The sequence below is a fragment of the Chenopodium album genome, chromosome 4 (assembly GCF_948465745.1).
Source record: "Chenopodium album chromosome 4, dcCheAlbu1.1, whole genome shotgun sequence".
In the NCBI taxonomy this organism is placed as follows: Eukaryota; Viridiplantae; Streptophyta; class Magnoliopsida; order Caryophyllales; family Amaranthaceae; genus Chenopodium; species Chenopodium album.
In genome coordinates this window covers 74,380,324-74,407,130 of record NC_137837.1, presented here as the reverse complement: position 1 = coordinate 74,407,130, position 26,807 = coordinate 74,380,324, and the positions used below count along the sequence as shown (strand labels likewise).

General features: G+C 34.5%; 3 protein-coding genes across 3 annotated transcripts; all 3 read right to left on the bottom strand.

Annotated features, from left to right (window-relative positions):
* Positions 1-5,400: 5,400 nt before the first annotated feature.
* LOC145628136 (uncharacterized) lies at positions 5,401-6,918 on the bottom strand. Its single transcript, XM_081680453.1, has one exon. The coding sequence runs from the start codon at positions 6,916-6,918 to the stop codon at positions 5,401-5,403; it is 1,518 nt and encodes a 505-aa protein (XP_081536579.1).
* Positions 6,919-10,698: 3,780 nt separating this feature from the next.
* Positions 10,699-18,750, bottom strand: LOC145627278 (organelle RRM domain-containing protein 2, mitochondrial-like). Its single transcript, XM_081679678.1, has 4 exons — positions 18,484-18,750; positions 12,558-12,626; positions 12,369-12,475; positions 10,699-11,097 (listed from the first exon to the last, which is right to left on the bottom strand). Exons 1-4 carry the CDS (start codon positions 18,626-18,628, stop codon positions 10,993-10,995), a joined length of 426 nt encoding a protein of 141 aa, XP_081535804.1. The 5' UTR covers positions 18,629-18,750; the 3' UTR covers positions 10,699-10,992.
* A 5,379-nt stretch (positions 18,751-24,129) lies between these two features.
* On the bottom strand, positions 24,130-25,236 carry LOC145628135 (uncharacterized). Its single transcript, XM_081680452.1, has one exon. It carries the CDS (start codon positions 25,234-25,236, stop codon positions 24,130-24,132), a length of 1,107 nt encoding a protein of 368 aa, XP_081536578.1.
* Positions 25,237-26,807: the final 1,571 nt, after the last annotated feature.

Here is a 26,807-nt window from a genome sequence, read left to right as displayed (position 1 = left end):
ATATAATTGTAAAAAAAAAAAAAATGATGTCAAAGTTGATTCGCCACATTAATATGACTTGATTCGTCACGTCGATTTACAAATTGCTAACTCATATAACAAATACTTATTGTTAGAAATATATAATTGAAACCAACATTAAATAGGCGTTGTTAAGTAGATTTATCAGTCACCTAGCTAAATAGTTGTAATGCCTTCATAACAAGGGAACAATAACGAATTTTCTTTTGATTTGTTTTTTTGGTTGATTGTTGCTTTTAACCTTCAAAATTAATAAAAGTAAATGATATTTAATTTAACATGAACGTGAAATGCTACATGTGAATAGTTCTTTAGTTCCATTCAAGATATTATTTGTGGACAACAAGAATACCATATTCACTAGGTTATAAATTGGACAAGAAAATGCCGTGTTAAATAGGGAAATAAATGGGTGTAATTACTCTCCAGAACAATAGTATCCAGGTTTTATGTCAAGTTAAATTAGCTTGATTCCTATTGTGTTTGTTCTTTTGAAAGTGACTTGAATGAATTTCTACTAATTAACGAATTAATTAAATTCTTTGTTTTCATGTCCCTCCAGGTGTGGATGGTCGATGGAGCATTCACAAACATGTGCGAGCTCACACATTGCACACATTGCATACTCCTAGCTAGATACAATCGGGTGCACCTACGACTTTTATAGTTCTATGTGCGATTAAATGTATGTGCAACACGTTGTGTCAGTTCTGTGTCGTTTAGGTTTCTACTTTCTAGCCTTCTCTTTCTCATATTAGTAATTGTATGTAGATAAGTTCACTTCAAGGATTATAAGCTCATATGGGTTGTGTTTGATTCAACTTGTATTAACATATAAGCTCATAGTATATTTGATAAAATTAAGTTGAGGTGAATAAAATTAAGTTTAGAGTTTAATTCATGTATTAAGTGCAAACAAAAATAACATAAATTAAACAAAGTATTGTATGAGGAGATATGGACACAGGGCCGACAACGTATGAAAGCAGGTCCGGCCCTTAGGATGTGCAGGGTGAGCAACTGCACAGGGCCCAAAAGTTAATAGGGCCTCATATCAATTTAAGAATATAAAAAATAAGCTAGCATTATTATTGAGAATCTCTTGTAGGTAGCTCAATGGTCAGATGCTGGAAAATATTTACAAGTGGTTCAAGATTCGATGACTGTTGTGAGCTTCACTCTTTATTTTAATTTTTTTTGGGTGACAAAATTATAAATTAGATGGGGGACCATTTATTTTTAATCGCACAGGGCCTCCGTATACTTTGGGACGGCCCTGTATGAAAGACCGATATGTTATCTGGATACGGATCCCCAATAACTAGCGAACATGTCGGCAGACATCCACAAAGCAGATATGTCGGCTTATCAGTGATCGACACGTGGCAGCAGCGATTTGACATGTGGCGCAAGGTACTTTGCATGTCATGCAGCCATTTGTCATCTGGAAGGGTTATAAATAATCAAGCTTAATCTCATAATCAAGGTAGTATTTATTACACTATCACTCTCTCTCTCTCTCTCTCTCTCTCTCTCTCACACACACACACACTTTCTCTCTCTTCTTATATTCTTAAACACTTTATGACTTTGTCATCGGAATGGTTATCTCTGGATCTACCCCGGGGTTAGTTAATCTATGTTCTTTGTGTAGGTTCTCATCTGGACGATAGGGGCCTAACGGGTTTCAGGCTCGGGCTTTGGATCTCAGAATCGGGTTATCGGATCCTGACAGAAACAAGTATAAAGCTAAAGATTATCTAATACTTGTATAAGCTTTGGTATAATTGTTATATACTCGTATTCTCTTAAAAGAGATCTTGTTAATTACTCCGTATACAACAGTGTGTCTTTGACCTATCTTTTCACTACTCCCTCCGTCCCTAAATTACATTCCTCTTTGAAAATTTACACGGGAATTAAGGAGGAAAGAATAAGACCAATAACAATAATTAGATAATACAATGGGAAGTACAAAGATAGATTAGTTATTACTCATGACATGTCATCAACCCTTTGCAAAAAATAAAGGACCAATCACATGCTCCTAATTGAAAATTTTTAACCAATCATATTCATTGTAATTTGGCACAAGGATTATGAGTGAGATTAGGTAAGGATGAGTGAGAAAGCATTAAATATAAAACAGAAAAAGAGAGTTGATTTACTAAAAAAACTTATCAAAAATAGAAAGGAGGAATGTAATTTTGGAATACCAAAAATAGAAAGAGGAATGTAATTTAGGGACGGAGGGAGTAGTTAATAAAAGAGTAGATGTTATTATTCTAAAAATTGTACACATGCCCAATTTGGTTAATACTAAAAATAATACGTAGTACATGAAGTAACATGTTTGTCAAATACATTTTAATAGTGCATGTTTATTTATCTTACAAGAATGGAAGGCCAGCACAAAGATAGGAGCAACGTGGTACACACTCACCTAAGCCTAACTGTCACTTTAACCTCTCATTCATATTTTTGATAGTTTAGCGATACATAATTGCCTTCCCGACAAGGCAGCAACAGAAAATAATTAGCTATATATGCAAGTACCTAAAACTGTTAGATATTTTGGAGGACTAGTCGACTGTCGACAGGACTAATCGACATGGAGTACTACCTCCATTTTATATTATGTGTAACAAACGCCTTGATACAGACTTCTATATAAAATTTGTTTGTAAGTGTTAAATACATAAAAGAAAGATAGAAATGCTTGTGATGAGGATATATATATAGAGAGAAATGACACTTAAATTAAAAAGGAAATACATGTTGCATGTAATGTGTAGCGTACTAGCATCCAATTCTTTGTAAATGTTACACATAATATGAAAAGGATGTAGTATATTTATGACAAATTTGTAAATAGTTACACAAACCAGTTACATGATTATAATATTACCTCCGGTCCACTTTACTCGCAACTATTTCCTTTTTGGGATGGTCCAAATTACTCGCAACTTTCCCATTTCTTTCCTATTTTAGTAAACTTTCACTACAAGAAAAATCACTTTTCGTAGCAATTATTTCGTAGCGATTGTACATTCGCTACAATATGCAAGTATGTTTGTGAAATAACTAAGGATGTCGTATCATTTTTACAATCGTCATGGTTTTCCCATATAAAATCGATACGGAAAACATAATAATACATATCCACACTATTTTTACACATTTATATAATTTTGAGAAATCGTATCATTTACAATCACCACTAAATCTTAAAAATCGATACGAAAAGCCTTTTCAACACTAGATATATAAATATTGTTTAACAAAGATTACATAAAATATGTCATAGCTTATTGGTGAAACATTTAATATAAGAGTTTGAGGTTGCATGTTCGAATCTTGTAAAGATTATACGCAAGTAATCGCTACAATAATCACCACGATTGGATGTAGTTTTTCGTATCGATTATTGAGGCCAACCCCAGCGATATTGAAAACCACTACTAAAGGCTAAGGCAACGGGGGATATTGTATCGAATGACCATTCGTTGGGAAAGCTTTTTGTTGCAATTACAATCGATACTAAAGGTTAAAATAATCGCTACGAAAAGGTTATTTTCTTGTAGTGTTTATACTGTAAAATTACCATTATACCCTTATTTTATAAATTAATCAACTCAGTTATTTTAGTAACCTTATCTGATTAATAAAAAGACTGATTAATTTAATTAATCATTCCCACCAATTTTATACCCCAACCCTTCAAATTCATCAACTCCCTAACTGCCCCAATTAAATGCTCCTCATTCAATTCATCTGATGAATTGGTGGGAGATCATTTATTCTGGAGAATTCTCCAGAATAAATCCCTCCCACCTAAACCCTAGTTCTTACTTTCTCTCTCTTCTCTCGCCGATTCGATTCCTCTCTCACTCTCTCTCTCTCTCTGTAATCGTTTTCTTATTTTCTCTGAGTTCCTCTTTCAATGGCTTCCTCAACTGACAAAAACCTAGATCTAACTTGCCATGAAACACTTGAAAGTAGTGCTACCAGCCGCCGATCTGGTAGTGTCACCTACAAACCTCGCCGTGGAACAGGTGTCCTCAAACCCATTCGCCGCGCTTCAGTCATTGCTAGGAGGCGGATTCGTGGAGCGAAACTCGCTGACTATGACAGCGACGAGGAGCCGCCTAAGCTGGTGTTTTCTGAGGCCGTTGGCCGTGATGAACCACCGTCTGTGGTGGTTCCTGCTGGTGAGGGTTCCCAGGTTGCTGCGGTGGTTTCTGCTGGGGGTTCTGGGTCTCCAGTGACTGAGGTGGAGGTTTCAGCCACCGGATCTGCTACAGGCGAGTCCCACCCTGTAGATCTGGAGGTTTCTGAGGTGGCTCAGCCACCGGAGTCCCCTGAGCGTGCTGACGGACCTTCCTCTGGCGCAAAACGCATCAAATCTGGTCCTCCAGATGGCATGTCGAGGAAGGAAGTGATTGAGGCGTATTTGCAGATCTACTACCCTCAGTTCAACCCCCCTCGTAATTGAATGCGCAGCGTATACTCTATAAACCCTAATTTATTGTTTTCTGATTCTCTGTGTTTGTGCTGTTGATGTGCAATTGTGGATAATCACTGTGATTTGATGATTGTTGTTGATGATTGTGTGATTGTGTGAGTTGTTAATTACGGATAATCACTGTTCTTTGATTGACATGAGTAGTTGATGCATGAATGTTGGCGTAATTGTCTAATAATTTTGTTAGTAGCTCTGTTTTGGGATGATGGTGGTTGATAGATGGTTGTATGTGGTTGTTAACAGACTGGTGTTTTGGGCCAAGTTTGTTGTTTGGACCCATTTGATTTATGTTATGGGATCTTGTTTGGTAGCACTACATTTGATGCGTTTTGCAGTTGTTGGATTAGTTCATTAGTTGATGCATGAATTCACAGTTGTTTGGTTGTTTTTGGTTGTTGAGAACGAGTCCCCTGTTGTGACCCTTGTCTTCTGGCTTTAATGCATTGAGTCCCTAATTTGATAATGCACACCCCTTTTGGTTTTCCATATGATGATGGGACTCATCTGATAGCTACTTGGGTGGTTTGGATGCTCCATAAACCTTGTCATAAAGGTTTGTGTTGAGGTACCAACACTCACTAAAGCTTTGACTGAAATCTTAACCCTTCTGATGGAAATAATAGGCTATAAATTGAAACAAAAACAGAGTGAAACATGTCATTTTTTTGTTAATAAAAGTATTTGTACTTGACTAATTACATGACTGCCTAAAAAATAAACAAGTTGTATCCACCAAAAGTACACATAACCTACACATAATCTTACATAAAAAGTTGTTTGAATAGAAAAAGGTTATATGTGGCAGTCAATTATGAGTCCCTTAACGGTTGCCTTCCTAATCTAAGACACAGTAATCAGTCTGCATCTACTTCCATGTGGCCTTCATCATCTCCTGTAATTGTGACTGTGTCCAAAAAATGAACAACTTGACCTATTAGCTCCCTGTCTACATGAAGTAGTTGAGGTAGTAGTCCTTGGCTGTCCAAGCTTCTCTTCTTCATGTGTGGGGGAGAGAAGTTATTACCCCCTTGCTTTTCCAGAATCTTAATAAGGCATGACTGAAGTGTGATCCATGTGTACTTGTTTAGTGTAGGATCAAATTCTTGAAATGCTCTTGCCACTTCCTTGATTAAGTCATCTAGATTCCTTGGAAAAAATTGGTATTGTAATGATTGAATGACACTAAACAACCCTAAATCTAAAACATTTGTTTCTGGTGACTGAGCTGGTTGGAATATGAATTGAATGTTGAATCCATTTGCATGACAAGCTGCTTGAAATTCTTCATCCTTTGGTACCTGATGAGGCCTGGCATTATCCCATTGGATGATTATGTCCTCTGGTAACTGCTCTGGCCATTTTGCATAGATTGTTGGGATAACATGTGTTAGCAGCATTTCCCTTATGCATTCTTTTGTGACACTTTGAATTGTCTTTGTCTCTAGAGTCCCTGCATCTCTGTTCTTGCTTTTCTTTTTGGTCCTTTCATATTTTACAAAAGGAAAAAGGCCATACTTTCCATCATGTATCATGTTGTTTTCAGCATCAAACAATGGTTTACCTATCATTCCCATAAACATAGCTTTGATTTTGAACCTCCTTGATTGTTGAGCCTTGTAAGGATCATCTTCTGTTGGAAGTAGGTAGAAGGTTCTTGTTTCTGGATTGATGTAGAACCATTTCTCATCTAAATGTATCCATTGTTGCATATCACTAAATGTTGGGTCCCCAATTGCTGGAACAAGATTAATTAGACTTAAAACCCATTTAAGTCTTGCCACTTTGTGCTTTTCTGTCAATGCTGGATGATTTGTGCTTGTGTGTGTTCTCAGCCTGCCTTGCTGTCTTAGCCTATGCAATGCTGTTTTGGGTATTTTCAATGCTCCAGCATATCCCCTTTCAGTTGTTCTTTTGTACAATGGTACAGATGTAAGAAATTCATCTGTGTATTGTTTTGCTTTGCGCCCTGTCCTGCCTAATTTTTTGGTATTAACATCAACAACAATACCTTCAGCTAGAGATTGTTTAATTACCTGAAACCATCTTGTTGTTGTAGATTTGTGCACTGAATGTTTTCTTGCCAAATTGGCTAAAAAGCCTCTTGGCAGTGAGTCCCCCTCCATGTGCAACATAATCTCCTCAACAATGACTCTTTTCTGCTCCACTGTCATCTCTCTTGTTGCTCTGCAATTGTGTTGTAACTCTTCTTGATTTGCATCATCATCTGCATCATACCCATCAGCATCATTGCCTTGATCATTTTGCTGTTGTTCATGCTCTGAATCAGAAGTCCCTTCATACTCTTCTTGGTTGAATTGTTGTTCGATTAACTCATCTTCCATGAGCTGGTCTTGTTGAATTAACTCATCCATAAGTTCGTGTACGAACTCTCCCATGAGTCCCTTCTCTTTTGAAAAAATTTCAGGACTGCTTTTTGGTGATGAAGTGGCGGCTGGTGGTTTTTGGACGGTAGTCAACGGAGCCTATTATTGAAGCTGCATCTACTAACGTTGCTCTAGGATTTAGGATTAAACTAATCTAAGTTTAGATGACTTGTAATTTGTTAGGGATGTCTGTATTTTGTACTACATTAACTAATTTTTGTGTTGGTGATACTTGAATTATGCTTCCCCCCTCCCCAATTCTCCTAAAACTTGCCTTTTGAAAATGGAGAATTGGAAGGGATGCCCTGGTTTTATATAGGGCCTTTTGTTTGATTTTAATGGTAAAATTTGAAATTTGGGGGAATTTGTGTAAAAATTTGAATTTTGGGGAAAATTTGGGAGGGAAAAACCTTCCCAAAATTCGCCCCTTACTTAGCTGCCAGGAAAAAAAAAAGGTGGGAAATTCCCACTCTTTTCACTAAAGTACAACCCATTAAAAAAATCAAAACAAGGGGACCACAATACTTCCCTCCAATTTTAACTCCTAATTACATACCCTTACTTTTTCTAAATCCCCCCTTAAAAGTTTTGCCTCGGCCTCCGCAAACCCCCTCAAAGTTGCGGGTAAAGTGGACCGGAGGTAGTATCTATCAAGATATTATACAATTTATGTTTGCTTGTCTGATCCGTATTCAAATATAGGGGTGTCCATTTGGACTTTGGATTGGACTGAAGCCTAGTCCAATCCAATCCGAAATATATTTGGACTCTCATTTTATAGTCCAAATCCAAAGTTTTCAAAATCCAATCCGATCCAATCCAAATTAAAATTTCATAGTCCGAATCCAGTCTAATCCAATCCGAATTAATAATAAAAAAAATTTCCTAAGAAATGATTTAGGGTTTCTAGTATATAGTAATGAGGGGATTTGGCAGATTTGGGCTATTGGGTTTGGGCTTACTAATGTTATATGGATTGAAGTTTATTATTATTTTTTTTAATTATTTATTTATTTATTTATATATATATATATATATGGACTGGATTGGACTTTTTGGACTTAAAAAATTTGAGTCCAAATCCAATCCGAATTTCAAAATTTTTGAGTCCAAATCCAATCCAAATTTAAAAAAGTCCAATCCAAATAGCTTATTTGGATTGGATTGGATTGGATTGGATTTTGGATTGGAGTCCGAATAATGGACACCCCTATTCAAATATATATACTTCCTTTGTTTCAAATAATTGACACTGGTTTTTAAGGCACACAAATCAAGGTACATATTTAACCATTAATACGTAGTATGTATATGATATACCAAGTAATCTAATATAATATATATATATATATATATATATATATATATATATATATATATATATATATATATATATATATAAAGGGGAGTTTTTTCCCGAGTTTTTAGAGAGCCACGTAGGATCTAATTTTCTCAGCGCGCCATGTAGGATTATAAATCTTAGTAGTAGCCAATTAAATAAGAGATTATTAATTTCTTTTAGAATTAAATAATTTAAATGTCATGTAAGCAAAATTGGCGAATGAGGTTTTTAAGTTTAAATTAATTAAATATTATATATTATCTTTTAATATTAGGAATTTTATCTAAATATATAACAAATTTTAGGCTCATAAATACAAAAAAAAACATTATTTAAAAAAAATCAAACAAATCGTGCATCGCACGGGCTTCATCTAGTCTAATATATATGGGAGTTTTTTCCAGAATTTTTAAAGAGCTTTAATTTTCTTAACGCGCCACATAGGATTATAAATATTAATTGTACCTAATAAAATAAGAGATTATTAATTTCTTTTAAAATTAAATAATCCAAATGACATATAAACAAAATTGTCGAATGAGATTTTTTTTTTAAGTTTAAATTAATTAAATATAAAATATTATCTTTTGATATTATGAATTTTATGTAAATATATAACAAATTTTAGCACATACATAGAAAAAAATTATTATATATATATATATATATTTTTAAAAATTCAATCAAACCGTGCATCGCACGAGCTTCATTTAGTACTTTAATATTTTTCAATTAAAAAAAAAAGGTAATACAATAATAAGAAAACAAAATTTTGATATTATAAGGATTGTTAACATTGTACTATTTTTTTTTTTTTTGACGCAACATTCTACTAATTTAGCATACTTTACATGATATCATTGATATTTTATTTTTTTATTAGTGTGTATATATCTTATAAGTGTGGCACTTTCAACCATAATGTTTCGATTATTCTTAAACAGAAGAAGTATTATATATTTTGAGTAATAAAATTCTCTACTTGATGATTAAGATCACTTAAGACCATGTTTAGGGCAAGATTAATATGATCAATCCAATCTTAATTTACAATTAAAATAGATACTACTAAGCACAAATTAGTTCAAAATGAATCCAAGTTTATAGTTTATAAACGAAGTTGATGGTAAATGTTCAAAACCAAGAATAGAAGGTATAGATGATCGAGGATGTTGCTCGTACTTGGGTTTATGATAATGTCCTTTGATAAATATATATCACAAATTCTTACATATAGATGGCCGCACTGTGTGGCCAGCCATTATAGGAGTTACTTTGTTTGTGTAATAGAGGTTACTTGGTCATATTAAAAGGGTTACTTCATCAATGTTATAGGGTTACTCAATCAGTGTTATAGGGGTTACTTGATTAGGTTTATAGGGGTTATTACACGATCAGTGATATAGGAGTTACTTTTATATATATATATATATATATATATATATATATATATATATATATATATATATATATATATATATATATATATATATATATATATATATATATATATATATATATATATATATATATATATATATATGTATATATAGGTGGTCACAACACATATATAAGGCAGGCTGTATATATAATCACTAGAATGATCACATAGATTTTAGATTGCTATCTTTGATAATGAGGACATTTTCGATCCTTTATCATTCTAGGGTGGATATTGTGTATTTATTGTAAACCCCTTATCTATTTATACGTAACTACACGTATCATATATGCACAAGCAAATAAGTGATGGTGGGATACTTGGGATTCAATAACTCATGCTTCTGTTCCATCAAAAAAATTGATTTCTCAAGGAGGTGTGTAGAAGAACCCTTAAATAGTTGATAGCTACAATTCTCAACTTATTTGTCCATAATCCATATAATCTTAGTCCTTTTTTATTTATGTAATGCAAAATTTTGTGTAATATTAATATGTGATTAAGATTGGTTAATACTTCTTCCGTTTTCTTTTACTTGCAACACGGCTTCATATTACGCAATTTAAGTAAGACATTTAATAATGTAAAGAACAAATTAATCAAAATACTTTATCACACACTACCTAACCTTTTCCAATTTCCGTTGCTAAAAAATACTTTATCACCTACTACAAAAAGTGTCTTAAAACTGTGATGGAAGTAAAAGAAAACGGATGAAGTAATAAGTAAACAAAAATTAAAAGTTCTAACCTATTTTACCCAAGAGATTTCAAATCTGATCTTCTTATCTGATTGTGACAAAAGTCTCATTATAAGCTGTGTCTGAGGGGACTGTGTTACGAGGGAGTGTCTGTGGAAAGGCTGCTCATTGGGTATATGCTAACTTATGTGCATCAATCACATCAAATTGAATAAGGCAGTGCCAGTGCCGGTTTTTGTACAAGAAAGATCATCTTAGCAAACCTAGTACATAAGGATGATCATATCAGTGAATTGACAAACGAAAACTCTAACCTCAGTTTGTATACTTCAATTCTCAAAAGGCAAGTTTCAGCTATTTTACATTCACTCCTTGATTACATTTCAGTTCAAGAAGTCTATACTTGGTTCAATATCAGTGATCCAACACAGAAAGCCGGATTTGGATTTAATACTAAAGTTCATTAACTAAAGTTCTCATAATGAGTACAAAAATAGATCAAGAATATACTATGACCATGATAACTGATAAGAATGAACCACACTTCCACATCAAAATGATAAAAAAGAGCAAGTATTTTTATCGTTGAAAATTTGAACCGAATGGAGGGTTTCCAAATTGCTGTTGTGTTGGGGGAGGTCGTGGTTTAGCATACTCAGCAAAAATCACCCATCCGTCTAAGAACTGCAGTAACAATTAAAAAACAAATTATCAAACCACAAATTCAGAATATTGCACATCAGCTTCTGCTAACTATAATAAGGAACTTCTGTAATTCCAGAGATATACAGTATTGAGTTGGGAGCGACTAACTGAAAGACTATCATCAAATAACCAGCATCATCAACAGGCACCAAAAGGTACTAAAAGGCACTCTATTTAATTATCTTACTGAACTTGTACTCGTTGAGTCGTTGGGAATATCAGTATCCAACATTCCAACAGTCAGCATGAAGTAGCAGCAATTACTCGAGTTTCCCAGTAAAATCATTAACACTGAATAATCTACTCACTTCCAGTGTGCTTTCCTCCATATTCTTAGGGCTTACGCCGTTTGGGGGTACAACTCAATGAGGAAAATATCCTAGTTCAGATCCAAGATATAAAAATCAAAATCCGGACTCAATTTACATAATCTAGCCCAAATTGAGGTGGATCAGCGAGTTTGGCAAATCTGCTAGTTTTGTTTCAGACATACCAGATTTGCTCCACAAGGGTGCAAAGACATGAGATTCCTTTTTTTTTTTTTTTTGTGAGGCTGATTTGAAGGGTGTAGCGGCTGCTGACAACTAGTTCTTGCTCCTTTCTTCTAGCTGTATGGAATTGTCTTTTGGGTCTTAGTAGCACAAGGACTTCTGTTTAGTTTGGTTAGTTAGTTTCGGCTGTAATCTTGACCACGTTGTTGGCCTTATTTCACTTTGCATCAAATTTTCTCTTGTAAAATTTGTGATGCTTAATGTAATTAAACTATGGCTTTTAGCCTTTTAATCTAAGTCTACTCTTTTATGTTAAAAGAGAGTGTGGGAAGCAAAAATCATGTCCATGTTTGGGTCCCTATCTAGGCAACTTGTGAATGCAGCTTCTACTAATGAAGTAGTCAGTAGTGATACCTCATTACCGCTTGACTAGCTCACACCATATTTCAATAACCTATGCTTATTTTAGACTTGCTCACACCAGAATATATCTGATCAAACCAGACCATAACTTAACCAAGTACAGTTATGGTCAAAATTGAGTCTAACCAGACCAGATAAACCCCATGAGAAATATTAAGACCAGACCACACCAGAAAAATTCAAACCAAGCAAATCAGATACGAACTTATAAAACCACACGAAGACCTTATTTTATAGTCTAAATTTAGCAACTAGTAGCAAACTAGTAAATAGAGATGTTCATAAACTTCATAGGTTAAATTATTAAGAAAATAAGGATAGAAATTGCTCACGCACGTTGCCATCCATGCCTGCCTTTCCTGCGCTAGCCTCTTCTGTAGTAGCATATCTCACAAAACCAAACCCTTTAGAATATCCTGAGACGCGATCAGTCACCACTTTGGCTGCAATAATGTAACCTTGTCAGCAATATCCCAAGCACCCAGGGAAAATAAATTAAAAAATAAAAACTTTGCATAAATGTACCATGAACCACTTCGCCAAACTTTGAAAAGGCTTCTCGTAATCCGTCTGTAGTAGTACGTTTGCTAAGACCTACACACAAGACATTATCTATGTATCAGCAATATTAAGTAAAGACAACTTCTTCAAATATATAGGCAGCAGCATATTATTCTCCAAGAAGACAACACTAAAGTCAGTGGAAGTACAAAATCCACATCATTTTGCATACACTAGTGGATTAAAAGGAAGAGGATTAATGCATCACATTTAAAAACAGTGGCAGAAATCGCAGCAAAAATGAAAATCTAGTACGTTGGTAATGAAAGTAAGAGTGGCTAAGTGCTTAGCCTAATAGGCATATAAACTTTTAAAAGCATATAGAAAAAAGACCCTAGGGAAACATGCGGGCACGTACATGCATTGCATACTCACAATAGAAGAATTAAAAGGCAACTTGTCCCCACACATAACCAATCACTGGCTCATTTATGATAAACGAGTCTTCTCAGACACATTTTACAGGCCATGAAATTGCTTCACCGAAGAAATTCCCCTTTTCATCACAAAATTCACCTATCATAGCCCAAGAGCCAAAACCCATTCTACACAAAATATATGCCACATTAGTATTTCTGAAAAAATTGATTTATTCACTTCCATATTTGAAAATTGTATCATTAATAGCAACACTATCACCACCAATTCAAACAAAAGCATCCAACCTTTGTTGCATGGGAAAAACATTGCTCTACAGAGGCTTCTAGAGGGTAGAATAGTTTGATGGAACAAAGCTGCTGCTTCAAAGCTGCAATGGACCTTTATTAATAGAAAAAGATGCTCTTTGGGTTAAGCGGGTGAATAGCTATTATGTAAAGAATTTTGATGAGTTTGCTATTCCAGAAATTGTAATGGGTGGTGGATGGGACAAAGTTAAGAAAAATCAGAAACCATTGGTGGTATCAATTCCTTAGGGAGAACTATCTGCAACGCCAGGCTACCCCTTTTCCTTAACACATTATCTACAAGGCTACCACTAACAGTCTAGTCACTGGTAAATTCAATGCAATGTGATGTATTCTTTGTGCAATGACCATGATTCTGTAAATACTTTCTTCAAATGAGATTAGTCTGCTGATGTTTGGATTAAGGTTATGGTTGAAGTTCAATAGAAAGCTTGCAGAGCTGGAAGTAGAAATTCCTAAAGCCATATAAACTAGCAAGAGGCTATGAATCGATTGTATCTGAAAACAAATATTTTTATCTCTAGAATTAAGTCTCTTAATGCAGATCATTTACATAGTCTGCTGTAGGTGTAATGATAATTCTCACTCTAGCTTCCACTTATGTAGCTTAGGCTCTGTTCAGCAGTTCCTCTCTGTCTACATGAAGAGTTTTGATCTTCAACCCTTCCTAGAAAGTGGGGAGACAGTAATTCTGATGCAATTTTCTCAGGTTTGGGTTTATTTTTATTTTCAAAATAATATTGAGTTAATTCTGGTGCTTAATAATAAGTTTTACTATTAAAACAAATTATCTTCTGCCCTTTTCCTGAAAACAATTCTATGGGAAAATGATCAAGATCAACATATAGGCATGCTTTAAAAACAGGTATAGAAATAACAACTAGGGTAATGCTAGCAGAAGAAGAAAAAAAATCAATCCAGCCAATGCATCCATCTGATGCCAATACCTAAAATTCAGACCGCTCACTTTAAGGGAGCCTTGCTTCAATATCTTTTCATCTAATGATAAGATCAGATCAGCAGTTTGGTTACTTTCGCTCAGCTTTTTGAGCTTATTTCAGGGTATAAACTATTTCCTTAGCGGTAAATCTACTCAAAAAAAGGTCACAATATTGAGGAGCTAGTAAAACGAACTAGCCTACAACTTATTGGAATTTGCAATCACAAGAACTCCACTTTTGGGATTTAGCATTAGTGTTGTAGGCAAGATCTTGAGGATGGTGACAATTTGTATTTGCTCAAATTAGAGATGGGCTTAGGCAAGAGGAAGATTTGAGTCTATGGAAACTTACAGTCAAAAGCATTTCTTTATTGCAATTTAAGATTTGCCGGCTAGCACAACCAATGTATAAATAGGCCCAAGGCAATAAGGATTGCCTCAAATCGCCTTACGAGTGCCACAATGCACCTTAGTGCATCTCATTAAAGCATGGTGCAAATAAATATAAATAAGGGGTTTTCTACATTATGACCCTCTAATTTTCTGTTTTCTAAGATGTCCCCCCCCCCCTTTGAGAAATCCACACTATAACCACAAAAATACATTTAGTTTTTGTACGGTAACGGTAACCTTGTCGTTATCCCGCCATTAACAAATTCCGTTAGTGGGGCCCACTCTCCACTCAATAATATTTTTTTATCGATTTGTGTGTTGGAAATTGTTCTGTTAAAGGTTTTACGGGCTATGTTGCCCCTTAAGCATCCAAATTGAGCTCAGATTTGGCAAAAAAAAAATAACGTAAATTTCCCGTTTTGCGGTATTAAATGTGTAAACTCGCAAATCGAGATATTTCTTAATACGCAAAAAGAGGCGTTTACGTGTTTTTTTCCAAAATTTGAGCTCAATTTGGTCCCTTTAGCACCAAAATAGCCCCCAAAACCTTTAATGGAACAATTTTCAACACAAAAATCGATAAAAATTATTATTATGTGGAGAGTGGACCCCAATAACAAAATTTGTTAACGACGAGATAACGGCAAGGTTACCATATAGAAACTAAATGTTTTATGGGGTTATATTGTGAATTTCTCAAAAAGGGGGGCACATCGTAGAAAACAGAAAGTTAAAGGGTAAACCCAATAAAAAATTGTGCACCTCAACCTTTAGTGTGTCTTTTGGTGTGTCAAAGCACAGCTCAGTGAAATCAACCCGCCTAAACCAAAAAGGCACATGGTTCATGTCACCTTGGACCTAAGCACACCTTTTTATACGCTAAGCATAGCCATAAAGGAGGACTTTTGAACTAGATCTACCCAGCCAGGTACATGCATAAATATTGGGGTAAAAAGAAGGTGAGCACATTTCCCAAACTTCTCCAAGATCAACGAAAAGGAGGAGAAATTCCATCAATATAAACAATCATAGGCTCCATTCCTAGCCAAAATTTTAATGTCTTAGTAAACATCCAAATCCCCAAACCTAGCCTACCTACCTATGAACCATATCTGAAGCAAAACAATGCAAGCCATACGTGAAACAACACTTTGCAGCTACTGTCAAGGCCTTTGTTGCTACAAAAGAAACTCCAACTAACATAACTTTGGGCAATATTTGACAACGAACTATCATCAATTAGTCAACCTATCAACCCATTAATATTTAACCTTCAATTTTATTTCTCCAGGCCAAAAGCTTACATCCCAGTATCCCACTAAAGAGATAAGAGAGGTAAATCCGAGATCTAATTTAACTCACTCAAGACCCATTTTTCCAACCCAATTCACCTTTTAATACAGCCCATTCACTTTCGAAATTAAAAACCCCCAAGTATGTTTTCATCTCACAAACACACAACACCAAAACTAGCCTCCACTGATTGACATCTTAACAGGACAGCTTCAAGGTACCTTTCAAACATGACGAACTGTGGCCTAAAATCATTGTCAGGGGCAGATGAACCTGAATACTACATACCTTGAACACAAGTTGGAAAGTTGAGCAGCCGGTAATATAATAGATGGGCCTAGTGGGCAGGGATGGGTAGGGTAATATTGGTATTACAATGTTAGTTATTAGTATTTGGTTGGAGAGGAAGGCAGAGAGTTGGTTAGAGGAAAGAGAGGGAAAGAAAGAAAAACATCTATAAATGAGAAAGAGTAGGAGAAAGGAGGCAGAAAGAAAATTGATAAGTCTAGTTTTGGGAGTGCCCAATTACTATAAAAACTAGGCTAGGGTTGCAATTACCCTTAGTGATTATTTAATTGTATTGCAGAAACACTTTCAGTGTTCACCCAACATCTCTCCTTAAATCCAACAATTACAAAACATATCAAGATACAACCATTTATCAGTTATCTTCCAATTTTTCTCTTTGTCTAAGTCATCATCTTCAAGATTCTGATCTATTACACTATCTCAGAATCCAGCATAAAGTCCATAGCCTTATATCTTATGTATCATTCACAACCTCATTATTTGGTAAATTGCATCTGCATCGATAACCCAAAAATACAATTTTTCTGAAGAACGGTATTCGTATTCTAGAGAGGAGCACTTGAACTCTACTACTCTAAATCTTGGATGGCTTGATCCCTCTTATGTGGACTACAGTAATTAAAAAATAAATTAATTAAGAGAGAGGGGGTCATTTATACTCTTATCAAGACCCCCCCCCCCCCCCCGCGGTTCTTCAGAATAATCACAAAAGACATTAACAAATCATCCCAACACTCCTAAGCCCCACATAGAGTAAAACTTAAATCATTACAACCTATAGCTTCAAAGTCTCTACAACAACAATTTCATCACTAGATTCCTTTTTCTAAACACCCCTCCCACTTTTCACAACTAAATCGTCATCTAACCCACACCAAACAATACTTCAACACAAATTCAAGGAGAAAAGACTAAAAGCACCCAAAAGCCAGTCTCAAGAAACTAGATATCTTCATGCAAAGTCTAATTATACAAGTCTCTTCTTCTACCATAAAGTATACACCAGCGTTTTCCATATTCCTATCTCATATGAAACACTCATAGCTGTCGCCACCTACTCCCCTTTTTAATCTCTTCATAGAATCATACCCCAACTCTCCTTTGACGCCATCTCCCTTGTCATTATTAAAATTTTTGTACAAAAAGAACATTGGTAGTAAAATTTTGCCTATCATTCCATATATGGAATTGTGGTGGCCAAATACAACCCTCCTAGATGTTTGTGTGGGTAATAATGGAACTTTTCAATGGTCATACACTCTTTGTATCAAAAGAGGCGGTGTTAATGATTGTGGTTCTGGAGGTAGTATATGTAGTGTAGTGATCCAAGTAGACAACTAATATGGAAGTACAATGTTTTTTTAAATTTTAGTTGAAGAGATAGGAGCCGGGTGGAAATCAAACCCAACCCAAAGCCCGAGAAACCCCTACCTTGGTGTTCATATGGGTTCTGGGCTCCACGCACATATGATGAACTTTTACTATTGCATCATCCAAATGCAAATAAATCACACCACCCCCAACTCTTTGAAATCTCCCCTATCACAACACAACTATCAAATTGAATGCACAGAGGTTTATGATAAATGTGGCAATGCCCTAGCAAAGAGACAGCTATAAATAGAATCAAAGACCTAAACTTTACTATTAGCCTAAATACTTAAACTATTACCAGGCTCTAACTTTGAAGACCCCAATTAAAAACGCTATTATGCAACTTCAATTTGCTAATACACCCTCATAAACAAACAAGAAAATTAAAAATATTATTAGAAAAGCCCGAAAAAGCATTATAAACAGATTTTAAACAACTATCAATTCAAATGCTCAACAACGATGCCACCAAAACCAAACATATAAACATTCCCATAAAAGCAATCCAAAATCGGCAAAACACCATCAATTTTCCTTTATCATGTTTCAATTTAATTCCTACACAATATTTTATCACACAGTGACCAACGCCAATCTCTCTTCATTTCTTCAAAAAGATATGAGCTTCATCTAATTCTTAATGAATTAGACTGATTAACACAAATAAATCTCATACAAATTAACTAGAATTTGTTATATACACTCGGGTGTACCGTACACTCAATTAATCTAAGGTTAATTTTTGCACTTCATATTATCAAAATCAGAACAAATACTCGTGGGTGTACAATAGTACCGTACACTCGGATGTATATAACAACCTCTTCAAATTAACAAAAATAAAAAATTGAAATAAAATGATAGAATAAGAGGAAAATTAAAGAGAGAGAGATACCGGAGACGAAGAGGTTGGGAGAGGGATCAGCCTCAGGCTCTTTCTGAGGGGAAGGCGGAGGTGTGAAGTTGAATGCGGAGGTTGCGAAAAGACGATTTAGCCCTCGAGGAGCCACCGCCGCCATTACAGCTGCTCTCATCGCCATTGCCGAGTTTGGAGGAGGGTTTAAGCTTTTACTTTTTGTGGTTTTTCTGTGGCAATTGGCAGATGAGAGACAAAAAGAGGCGACAGTGTTCGAGTTTGGAACCCTCGCTCTAAAACAGTTTGCACTCGATTATATACGGAGTACTGGCGTTGGTAAATGGTAACACAAACAACGCACCACGAACCGGACACGAAAAATTAGGTTAATGTTAAGAGTTATTTGTCAAAATTAGGCATTGCCAATGGGGTAATTCCCACTTTCTCTTCTTGATAAACATAGAGCGTTTCTCATGGGGGTAATTTGGTCCGTTTTGCTGAGATATGAGGGTATAACTAACATTTTCATCTAACTGCATATTTTCATTGACAAAAGCCGTTTAGTCTCAATTTTGACGGAATATCAAGTGTTTTAACTTGTAATTTTTAACTTGAACAACCCAAAGCGGTGCCGTTTGCGGCGGTGATGCAGACTTCGTATGTAGGAGCTTCAATGGAGGAGGGAAAGCTCAGAAGCATCTAACACCTATCCATAAAGGGTTAGACATACCTTTACACTGTGTTTGGATAAAGAAAGGGGAAGGAAAAGAAGGGGAGGGAGGAGAAGAGGAGGGGAGGGAAAGGAAGGGGAGGGAAGAATTATAAGTTTTCCTTCCAAATCTCTCCATTGTTGGAGAGATCAATTTCCTACCATTTAATCCCTCCAATTCTCTCCCCCTCCAATTCCCTTCCTCCCTCATTTGTTATCCAAATGAAATATATCTCATCTCTCCATTTCCCTCCGCTTCCTTTCCCTCTATTTCCTTCAATCCAAACACACCGTTAATTTCAATATTTTCTTTAAAGTTTTTCGTTAAATTCCGGCGGCGAAACCGCCATTCAATGGAGGAATTCGAGCTTTAGCGGTGAAGCTTCAATGGAGGACAGTCACTCTTACCCTTTAGGTTGACCATGCCATAAATTTTACCCTTCCTTATAGGGTCTTTAATTTGATTTTGGCAACGACGCCGCCCATGTTCGCTGCCAGTGGCGGAGCCAAAATTTGTAATCCGGGGAGACAAATTTCAAATGTTTAATAAATCGACAAATTTTTTTGATAACATAATTGCTTAATATGTAATTAAAATCGCATATGAAATATGACAAATATTCTTATATGACAAAAGAGGAGTGGTTAAAAGATTCATTGCATATATATTAAGAAAATTATCAACCAAAAAAATAATTTTTTGTTGGTAAACCCCAATTTTAAGTTATGTAATAAATATGATTAATCAAATAACAAGCATTTAAATAAATTGATAATAGATATAAAGAGATTTGGGTTACATTCGAAAAAAATAAACACAACTTTGTTTGACTATTGAAATTATTACAATGTAATCTATAAAGTAAAATTAGTTCCAAACAATTAATAAAAATAATAAAATAGAATTTAAGCGCACATAATTAAAGAGATGAAAAAATTACGGAAATATGTATTCATCAAAAGATCATATATAGTCGAATAACACATTAGTAATCATTATCAACAAGGCAGTACGCCGGTACTTGATTAAATAGCTAAATGAGAGTAGTTAGAGGTTTGAAGATTTATAATACTGTACTTTAAATATACGAAGTATATATTATACACTATATAACGAAATCCAAATACAAGTAAATAAAAGGGAAAAATCCAAAATCAAGAAAAAGAAGTTAAATGGGAGCACTTTGTATAAACTATAAAATGAAATAAAAAAAATCTCAAAAGAGGAAAAAGGAATTTAAATTAAATAAAAATATGTATTTGTGAGGGCTCGATCCTAGAAATTAAGGAAGAAACAAGCCCTATTCTAAGCCCAACAACCACCAGACCATATTCAGCCTTTATGGTACTAGTTGCACATATAATATATATATTGTTATTTACTGAAGCTGTTTATGCTTACAAAAATAATTTTTTTAATTTTTTTTTTTTAAAAAAATGGGGGGACAACTGTCCCCCCATGTTCCTATAGTGGCTCCGCCACTGTTCGCCGCCGATGATGGTGGTTGTCGTTGGTGGAGACGATTTAGAGAAAAGAGGAAGAAGATGTTGTTGGTGTTTGTTGTCGGTGGAGGTGAAAGACGAAAGAGGAAGGTGATGGTGTTGTCGGTGGAGGTGAAAGAGTGGTTTGCTCCGGTGACATTGAGAAATAACCTTGAATAGTTGAATATGAATGATGAAATTTCTATTTTCTACTGTGGGGTTTAAATAACTTTGACAAATGTTGAACAAACGTTGTTATTTTTACCGTCTAATGTTGTCTACAATGGTCCACCTCACCAGATTATATTACTAGTATTTGTTTACAATTCCCAAAGCGTTTTTATGACACTGTTGCCACTAGCCTATGTGGGGGGTGCCAAATACCCCCTTTTTAGCACCAGTTCAAAACCGGTGCCTAATTGGGGTGCCAAATACCCCCTTTTTAGCACCGGTTCAAAACCGGTGCCATATATTCAATTAGGCACCGGTTAACCGGTGCCAAAAATGAACCAAAATATTTATTTCATTGGTTTTGGCACCGGTTAACCGGTGCCAAAACTGCCCAAAATTATTATTATTATTTTTTTTTTGTTTTATTTTGTTTTGTTTTTGTTCTTGTTCTTTGTTCACTTAATACAACACCAATTATAACATTAATTCATAATCAGTAATAACACACCAAATATAATTGAAATTCATAATCACCAAAATGTTACATAATACATTAATACATAATATAATTGAAATTTATAATCAGTAGTTTTACACTTGCCCAAAAAAAAAAAACCAAATGGATTCGACGAACGAGCTCAGTAGCTGAATTGCAGAAGCAAAGTATCGGCCATCAATTTTCGACGAAGATAACTCACGAACTGAAAATTAAAAAAAAAAAAAAAAAACGATTATATTCAGATAATTATACCCAGAAAACACAAAATTATAAAAAATAAAATTGAAAAAAAATACAAAATCCCCGAAAAAAAAAACAACCCAGAAACTCAAAATAAAAAAAAAATACACATACATGTAATTTAAAAAAATACCCAAAAAACACATGCATGTAATTAAAATTGATTAATCAACCCAAAATTAAACCCAGAAAAACGAGAACAAATCGAATTAAAATACAAAACCCATTAAATTCGGATAATTATACCCACAAAAATCGAATTAAAATCCAAAAATTGATTAAATAAACCCAGAAAAATCGATTAAAATCCAAAATGATTACTTAAACCCTAAATTCAATCCAATATAATCGATTAAAATCGAATTAAACTTATAAATTAAACCATAACCTTGTATAAATTATACCAAAAAAAAAACACATGCATGTAATTAAAAAAAACCCAAAAAAAACACATGCATGTAATTAAAATTAATTAATCAACCCAAAATTAAACCCAGAAAAAACGAGAACAAATCGAATTAAAATACAAAACCCATTAAATTCGGATAATTATACCCACAAAAATCGAATTAAAATCCAAAAATCGATTAAATAAACCCAGAAAAATTGATTAAAATCCAAAATTGATTACTTTAAACCCTAAATTAAATCCAACAAAATCGATTAAAATCAAATTAAATCCTAACCTCGTATAAATTATACCCAGAAATTGTCGGTGGGATTTGCGGCAGCCGTCGACCTTTGTGGTGGTGGCGGCGGCTTTGCGGCAGTGGTGATGTTGTGGTGGTGGGCTTTGTGGCGGTGGTCGAATTTGTGGTGGTGTAGATCAAAGAAAGAGAGGAGATCGAAGAAGCTAGGGAGAGGAGATGAAAGAAGATCGGTTTAGAGAGAGGAGCTAGATCGAATATGCATGGGAGATGAAGATCAATAAGGGAGATGAGAGGAGAGAGAAGGGAGAGAAGGAGAAGGGAGAGAGGAGAGAGAAGGAGATCAGAGGGAATGAAATAAAAAGAGGCGGAGTGAGAACTTTTTTTAGGGTTTATTATGTGAATTGAACCGTTTTTTTTAACATCTTATGGAACCGGTTCAAATCGGTGCCATTTGTATTTTTGGCACCGGTTTGATCTGAACCGGTGCCATTTCTCTTTGTCTAAAAACCCGCCCATTTTTAGGCCGATTTTTGGTACCGGTTTGGCTTGAACCGGTGCCATTTGGGGGTTGCCTTTTTGTATTTTTCTACTAGTGTAGAGAAGCTCTTCTTGTTTCTCAAGAAGAGCAACTGTCCTGGGGTGCCCCTTGTAAATGTGCCAAGTCAATATAATAATCTATAATATATAGATACTGTAAAAAAAGTTTGTGGTATTAAGAAAAATGAGAGACTTGAACTTTTATCCTGTGAGGAATTATTTTATAACATTTGTAATACACAATCCCGTGAGGAAATTGTATAAAATATAGATAGTCTAAAATATAAATTGTGTAAAAAAGTTTAAGGTATAAGAAAAAAGTTTGTTACGGAGTATAAAATAATTCTTCAAATCACCTTATTATCTCTTATGAAGTTATGAAGATTTGAACTTTCGTTCTTAAAGGTTCGAACAACGGAACAAACATACCTGTGAGTTGTAACAACTTGATATTAACATTATTTTTCTGTTTTGACAGCACATAATTATAAGAAAAGAAAGATATTAACACTTTCCTAAAAAAAAAAAAAAGAAAGATATTAACAGAATTGATATTGATTAGCTTGTTGGATGAGTCACACAAACCTCATCTTATCATTTTGAAGGTTAGGATGACGATTTATAAACAAGACTTATCACCGAGTAACATAATTGGAATCCTTATTTTGGTGATAACCAAGATTTTGACATGTCATTTGAAAATGGAGAGAATTCTTATCTAGCTTAAAGTCAAAATCTTAAATTAGTACTCCCTCCATCCCTAAATTACATTCCTATTTTCTTTTATTATGTGAGGAATAAATGCTAGAAATAGAAATGTAATTTAGGGACGGAGGGAGTATGTGATTTGGGCATTACTTCGGGTGTTATTTTATTTATTTATTTTTTTTAATCTTAAAGAGTGTTTTTTTAAAAAAACATTAATCTTAAAGAGCTTGAAAGACTTGTTGATACAATGGATTATTTTCACTTTTATGATATTTATATATTTATTATTTTGATAGATTCTACAGGATTTATTTGTAGCTAAGATGGTAATAGAGAGAGAGAGACAAGGTTGTTAGCCGTGGTAATTTATTGCAAGTTATGAATAAACTGTTAGTTTTTTTTTTTTTTTTTTGAGAAAACGTTAGGCCGATATTATATTAAAGGAAAATTTTTGTATACACCCGGTTTTCAGTAATTTACTGTACATCAGGTACACTTTTGTCAGATTTAGTGTCACTTTTGTCAGATTTAGTGTCACTTTTGTCAAATTTATCAATGAAGCATAAATAACTTTTATATATGTCAGGGTAACTTTTGTGCGTTTTAGGTGTAACTTTTGCACATTTTATTGTCACTTTATAACGAATGTTCAGTAATTTACTGAACATCCGTTTTATTTAAAAGTTTGCCTATATTAAATCGTTTTCCGCCAAAGTAGAAATGCTTTGGGGAAAAGAGTCCAAACATACAAGTTCATCATTCCCGCAAGTATCCCATCTTGCAATCAGATGGGCTACGGTATTGCCTACACGTTTTACATGTGTAATACTAAAGAAATCAAAAGACTCTATGAGCTGAAAAATGTCATCAAAAATCAAACAGAGAGGATACATTCCTGTGATCATCTTGTCCACCCTACGAGCCACGAAAAGAGAGTCGCTTTCAACCCACACGCATCTATACCCGAGTCTTCTAGCTACCTGAAGGCCATATCGAACAGCAGCAGCTTCTGCTTGGTCAGCACTCCACTCACCAACAAATTTGCGAGCTGCAGCAAGCTGAATCTCACCTCTTGAGTTCCTGATAACGGTCCCTAAACCAATATAAGAATTTGCAGCTATGTGGGCATCAACATTGACCTTGAAAACACCATTTGGAGGGCACACCCAGCTACTAGCAGAGGGGAAGTCTGTTACAGAGGGCAGATTAATCACTTTGTGCGAATATGAGCTGTAGTCAAAAGCGTTTTTCACAAAGCTTATCGCCATGGAGATAGTATCAAGCCTTTTGTCTTCGAAGATCAGTTTGTTCCTGCAGAACCAAACTGACCAGGCCATAGCCAGAATACGATTAAGCACATCCTTGGATACCTTGCTTGTCAGCCATATCAATTTCTCTTTAAAAGAGGCAGAAGGAGAGTCATGGATCAGGTTACTAAAGTCACTGCTCTCCCAGACCTGTTTCGCAGCACCACACTCAAATAGGACATGGTTAGTGGTCTCACTTTCAACTCTACAGCTGCCACACAAGGCATCTGCAGTAATATGGCGATAAAACAGGTTTGCCTTCACAGCTAGAGATCCTTTGCAGGCCTTCCAAATGAAGTGGTTTAGCTTCGGTTGTCTGCTTTTATCCCAAACCAGTTGCCAAACAGCTCTGTCATCATCATTGGGGTTGCTACTCAAATCAGTTAATTGACCAAGACGACCAAGCCAAATCAGTCTACTGTTAGCTATTACCTCTAAAAATAAATACTTCCTAATTTTTTTTCCATTAAAGCTATAGAATAAGGCCATAAGGGTAATGCTATTCACAAGCATTAAAAACACTCTTGGATATTGTATAAAATTAGGAATTCATAACAAAAACACGTGTAGATCAGTGTAATTAGTGTGAACTTGTCATGATTTTCTAAATTAAAACAATTTTCAAGTGTATTTTTAATACTTATATGTAGGGCATGTTCACATTTACTTAATTTCAGTTCAGTTCAGCTCCAATCAGTTCAGTTCAGTTCAGTTCAGCTCCAATCAGTTCAGTTCAGTTCAGTTCAGCTCTTAATTTCCCTCTCTCATAAAATATTCATTTCACCTCAATTCAGTTTAGTTCAGTTCCAATCAGTTCACTTCAGCTCCAATCAGTTCAGTTCAGTTCAGCTCAGTTCAGTAAATGTGAACAGGCCCGTAGCCCTAAGGCATATGTATAGAATTTTCCATATATAGAATAGGGTAATGCTATACTTAACCCTTAGGGCTATATATAAGCATTAAAAACACTCTTGTTGAACACGCTTTTACTCAATAACTCTATCCAAATCTATATCTATATCTATACTTAGTATTTAAAAACACAAATCATCATCCTCATCATGCCAAATGTAAATTATATTTTTCACCAATGTCACATGTCATCTCATTAAACCTTTCTCGTATTAAAAAAAAAAAAACACTAGCTTTAATTCAATACATGAATGAATGTTTGGTTCACTTTCCCCCAACTTAATATCAATAACAATTACATTCAATTTTCACCCCTTTTTATCTTTTATAAACTATTCATTTTCCAATAAAAAACATATTATAAAATTAAAAATTATATTATATACCTATAAACAAACTATGCATTGCACGAGATACTAGAGGTTGTAACGAATTTGTTTCCCTCGGGTCTTTTCCCCAAAGTTTGATCACTTTGGCGGAAATTGACCTTCTTTAATGATACTCGCAGCATGGTTTTCAAAAAAAAAAAAAAAAAAAAACAAACTATGCATTGCACGGGATAGAATGCTAGTTGTTTTTAAATCCATCCACCTTTTAAAAATCATACTTAGGCATTGATTTCTTTACCTTGTTAAAACAATACTTTAAAATATAATTATAAAAAAAATAAAATAAAGTTTAGTAAAATTAATTTCAGTTCAGTTCAATTCAGCAAATTATTTCGTTAAGTACAAATAATTTTTAATATTCCATAAAATCAGTAACCTTAAAGAATACTTATAATAGAGAATTAGTAGAAATAATTTCAATTCAATAAAATAATTTAGCTCAAACAAAAATAATTGTTAGTTTGAGTTAGATATTTTCAATCTAATTAATTAACAAAAAAATAAACATACATAACTAACTTAGAGTTCAAAATTACCAAAACAAAATGGACTGGACCAGACCAAATTAACCGGTCCAGTCTCTCGGACGAGAAATGGGTCTCGGATCGGATCAACTTGTTGCATTAATTTATGCATTAGAGCTCAGGTTAAGATTATCCTTAACAAGTTAGAATAACTTTAATTTAATATGTTTTTTTTTTACTTCGTATTAGACTTACATATTGTTTTTCTTTATGTTAGTCCCTTTTTTTTATATAA

What these genes read in the sequence shown, in the direction of transcription:
- LOC145628136 (XM_081680453.1), bottom strand. Translation starts at nt 6,918, where the DNA reads ATGGATGAGTTAATTCAACAAGACCAGCTCATGGAAGATGAGTTAATC.
- LOC145627278 (XM_081679678.1), bottom strand. Translation starts at nt 18,628, where the DNA reads ATGGCGATGAGAGCAGCTGTAATGGCGGCGGTGGCTCCTCGAGGGCTA. An exon ending in GTTTGGCGAAGTGGTTCATG is followed by an intron (nt 12,476 to 12,557) that starts GTACATTTATGC and finishes ACATTATTGCAG; the next exon opens with CCAAAGTGGTGACTGATCGC. An exon ending in AGGCAGGCATGGATGGCAAC is followed by an intron (nt 11,098 to 12,368) that starts GTGCGTGAGCAA and finishes TTGTTACTGCAG; the next exon opens with TTCTTAGACGGATGGGTGAT.
- LOC145628135 (XM_081680452.1), bottom strand. Translation starts at nt 25,236, where the DNA reads ATGGCCTTATTCTATAGCTTTAATGGAAAAAAAATTAGGAAGTATTTA.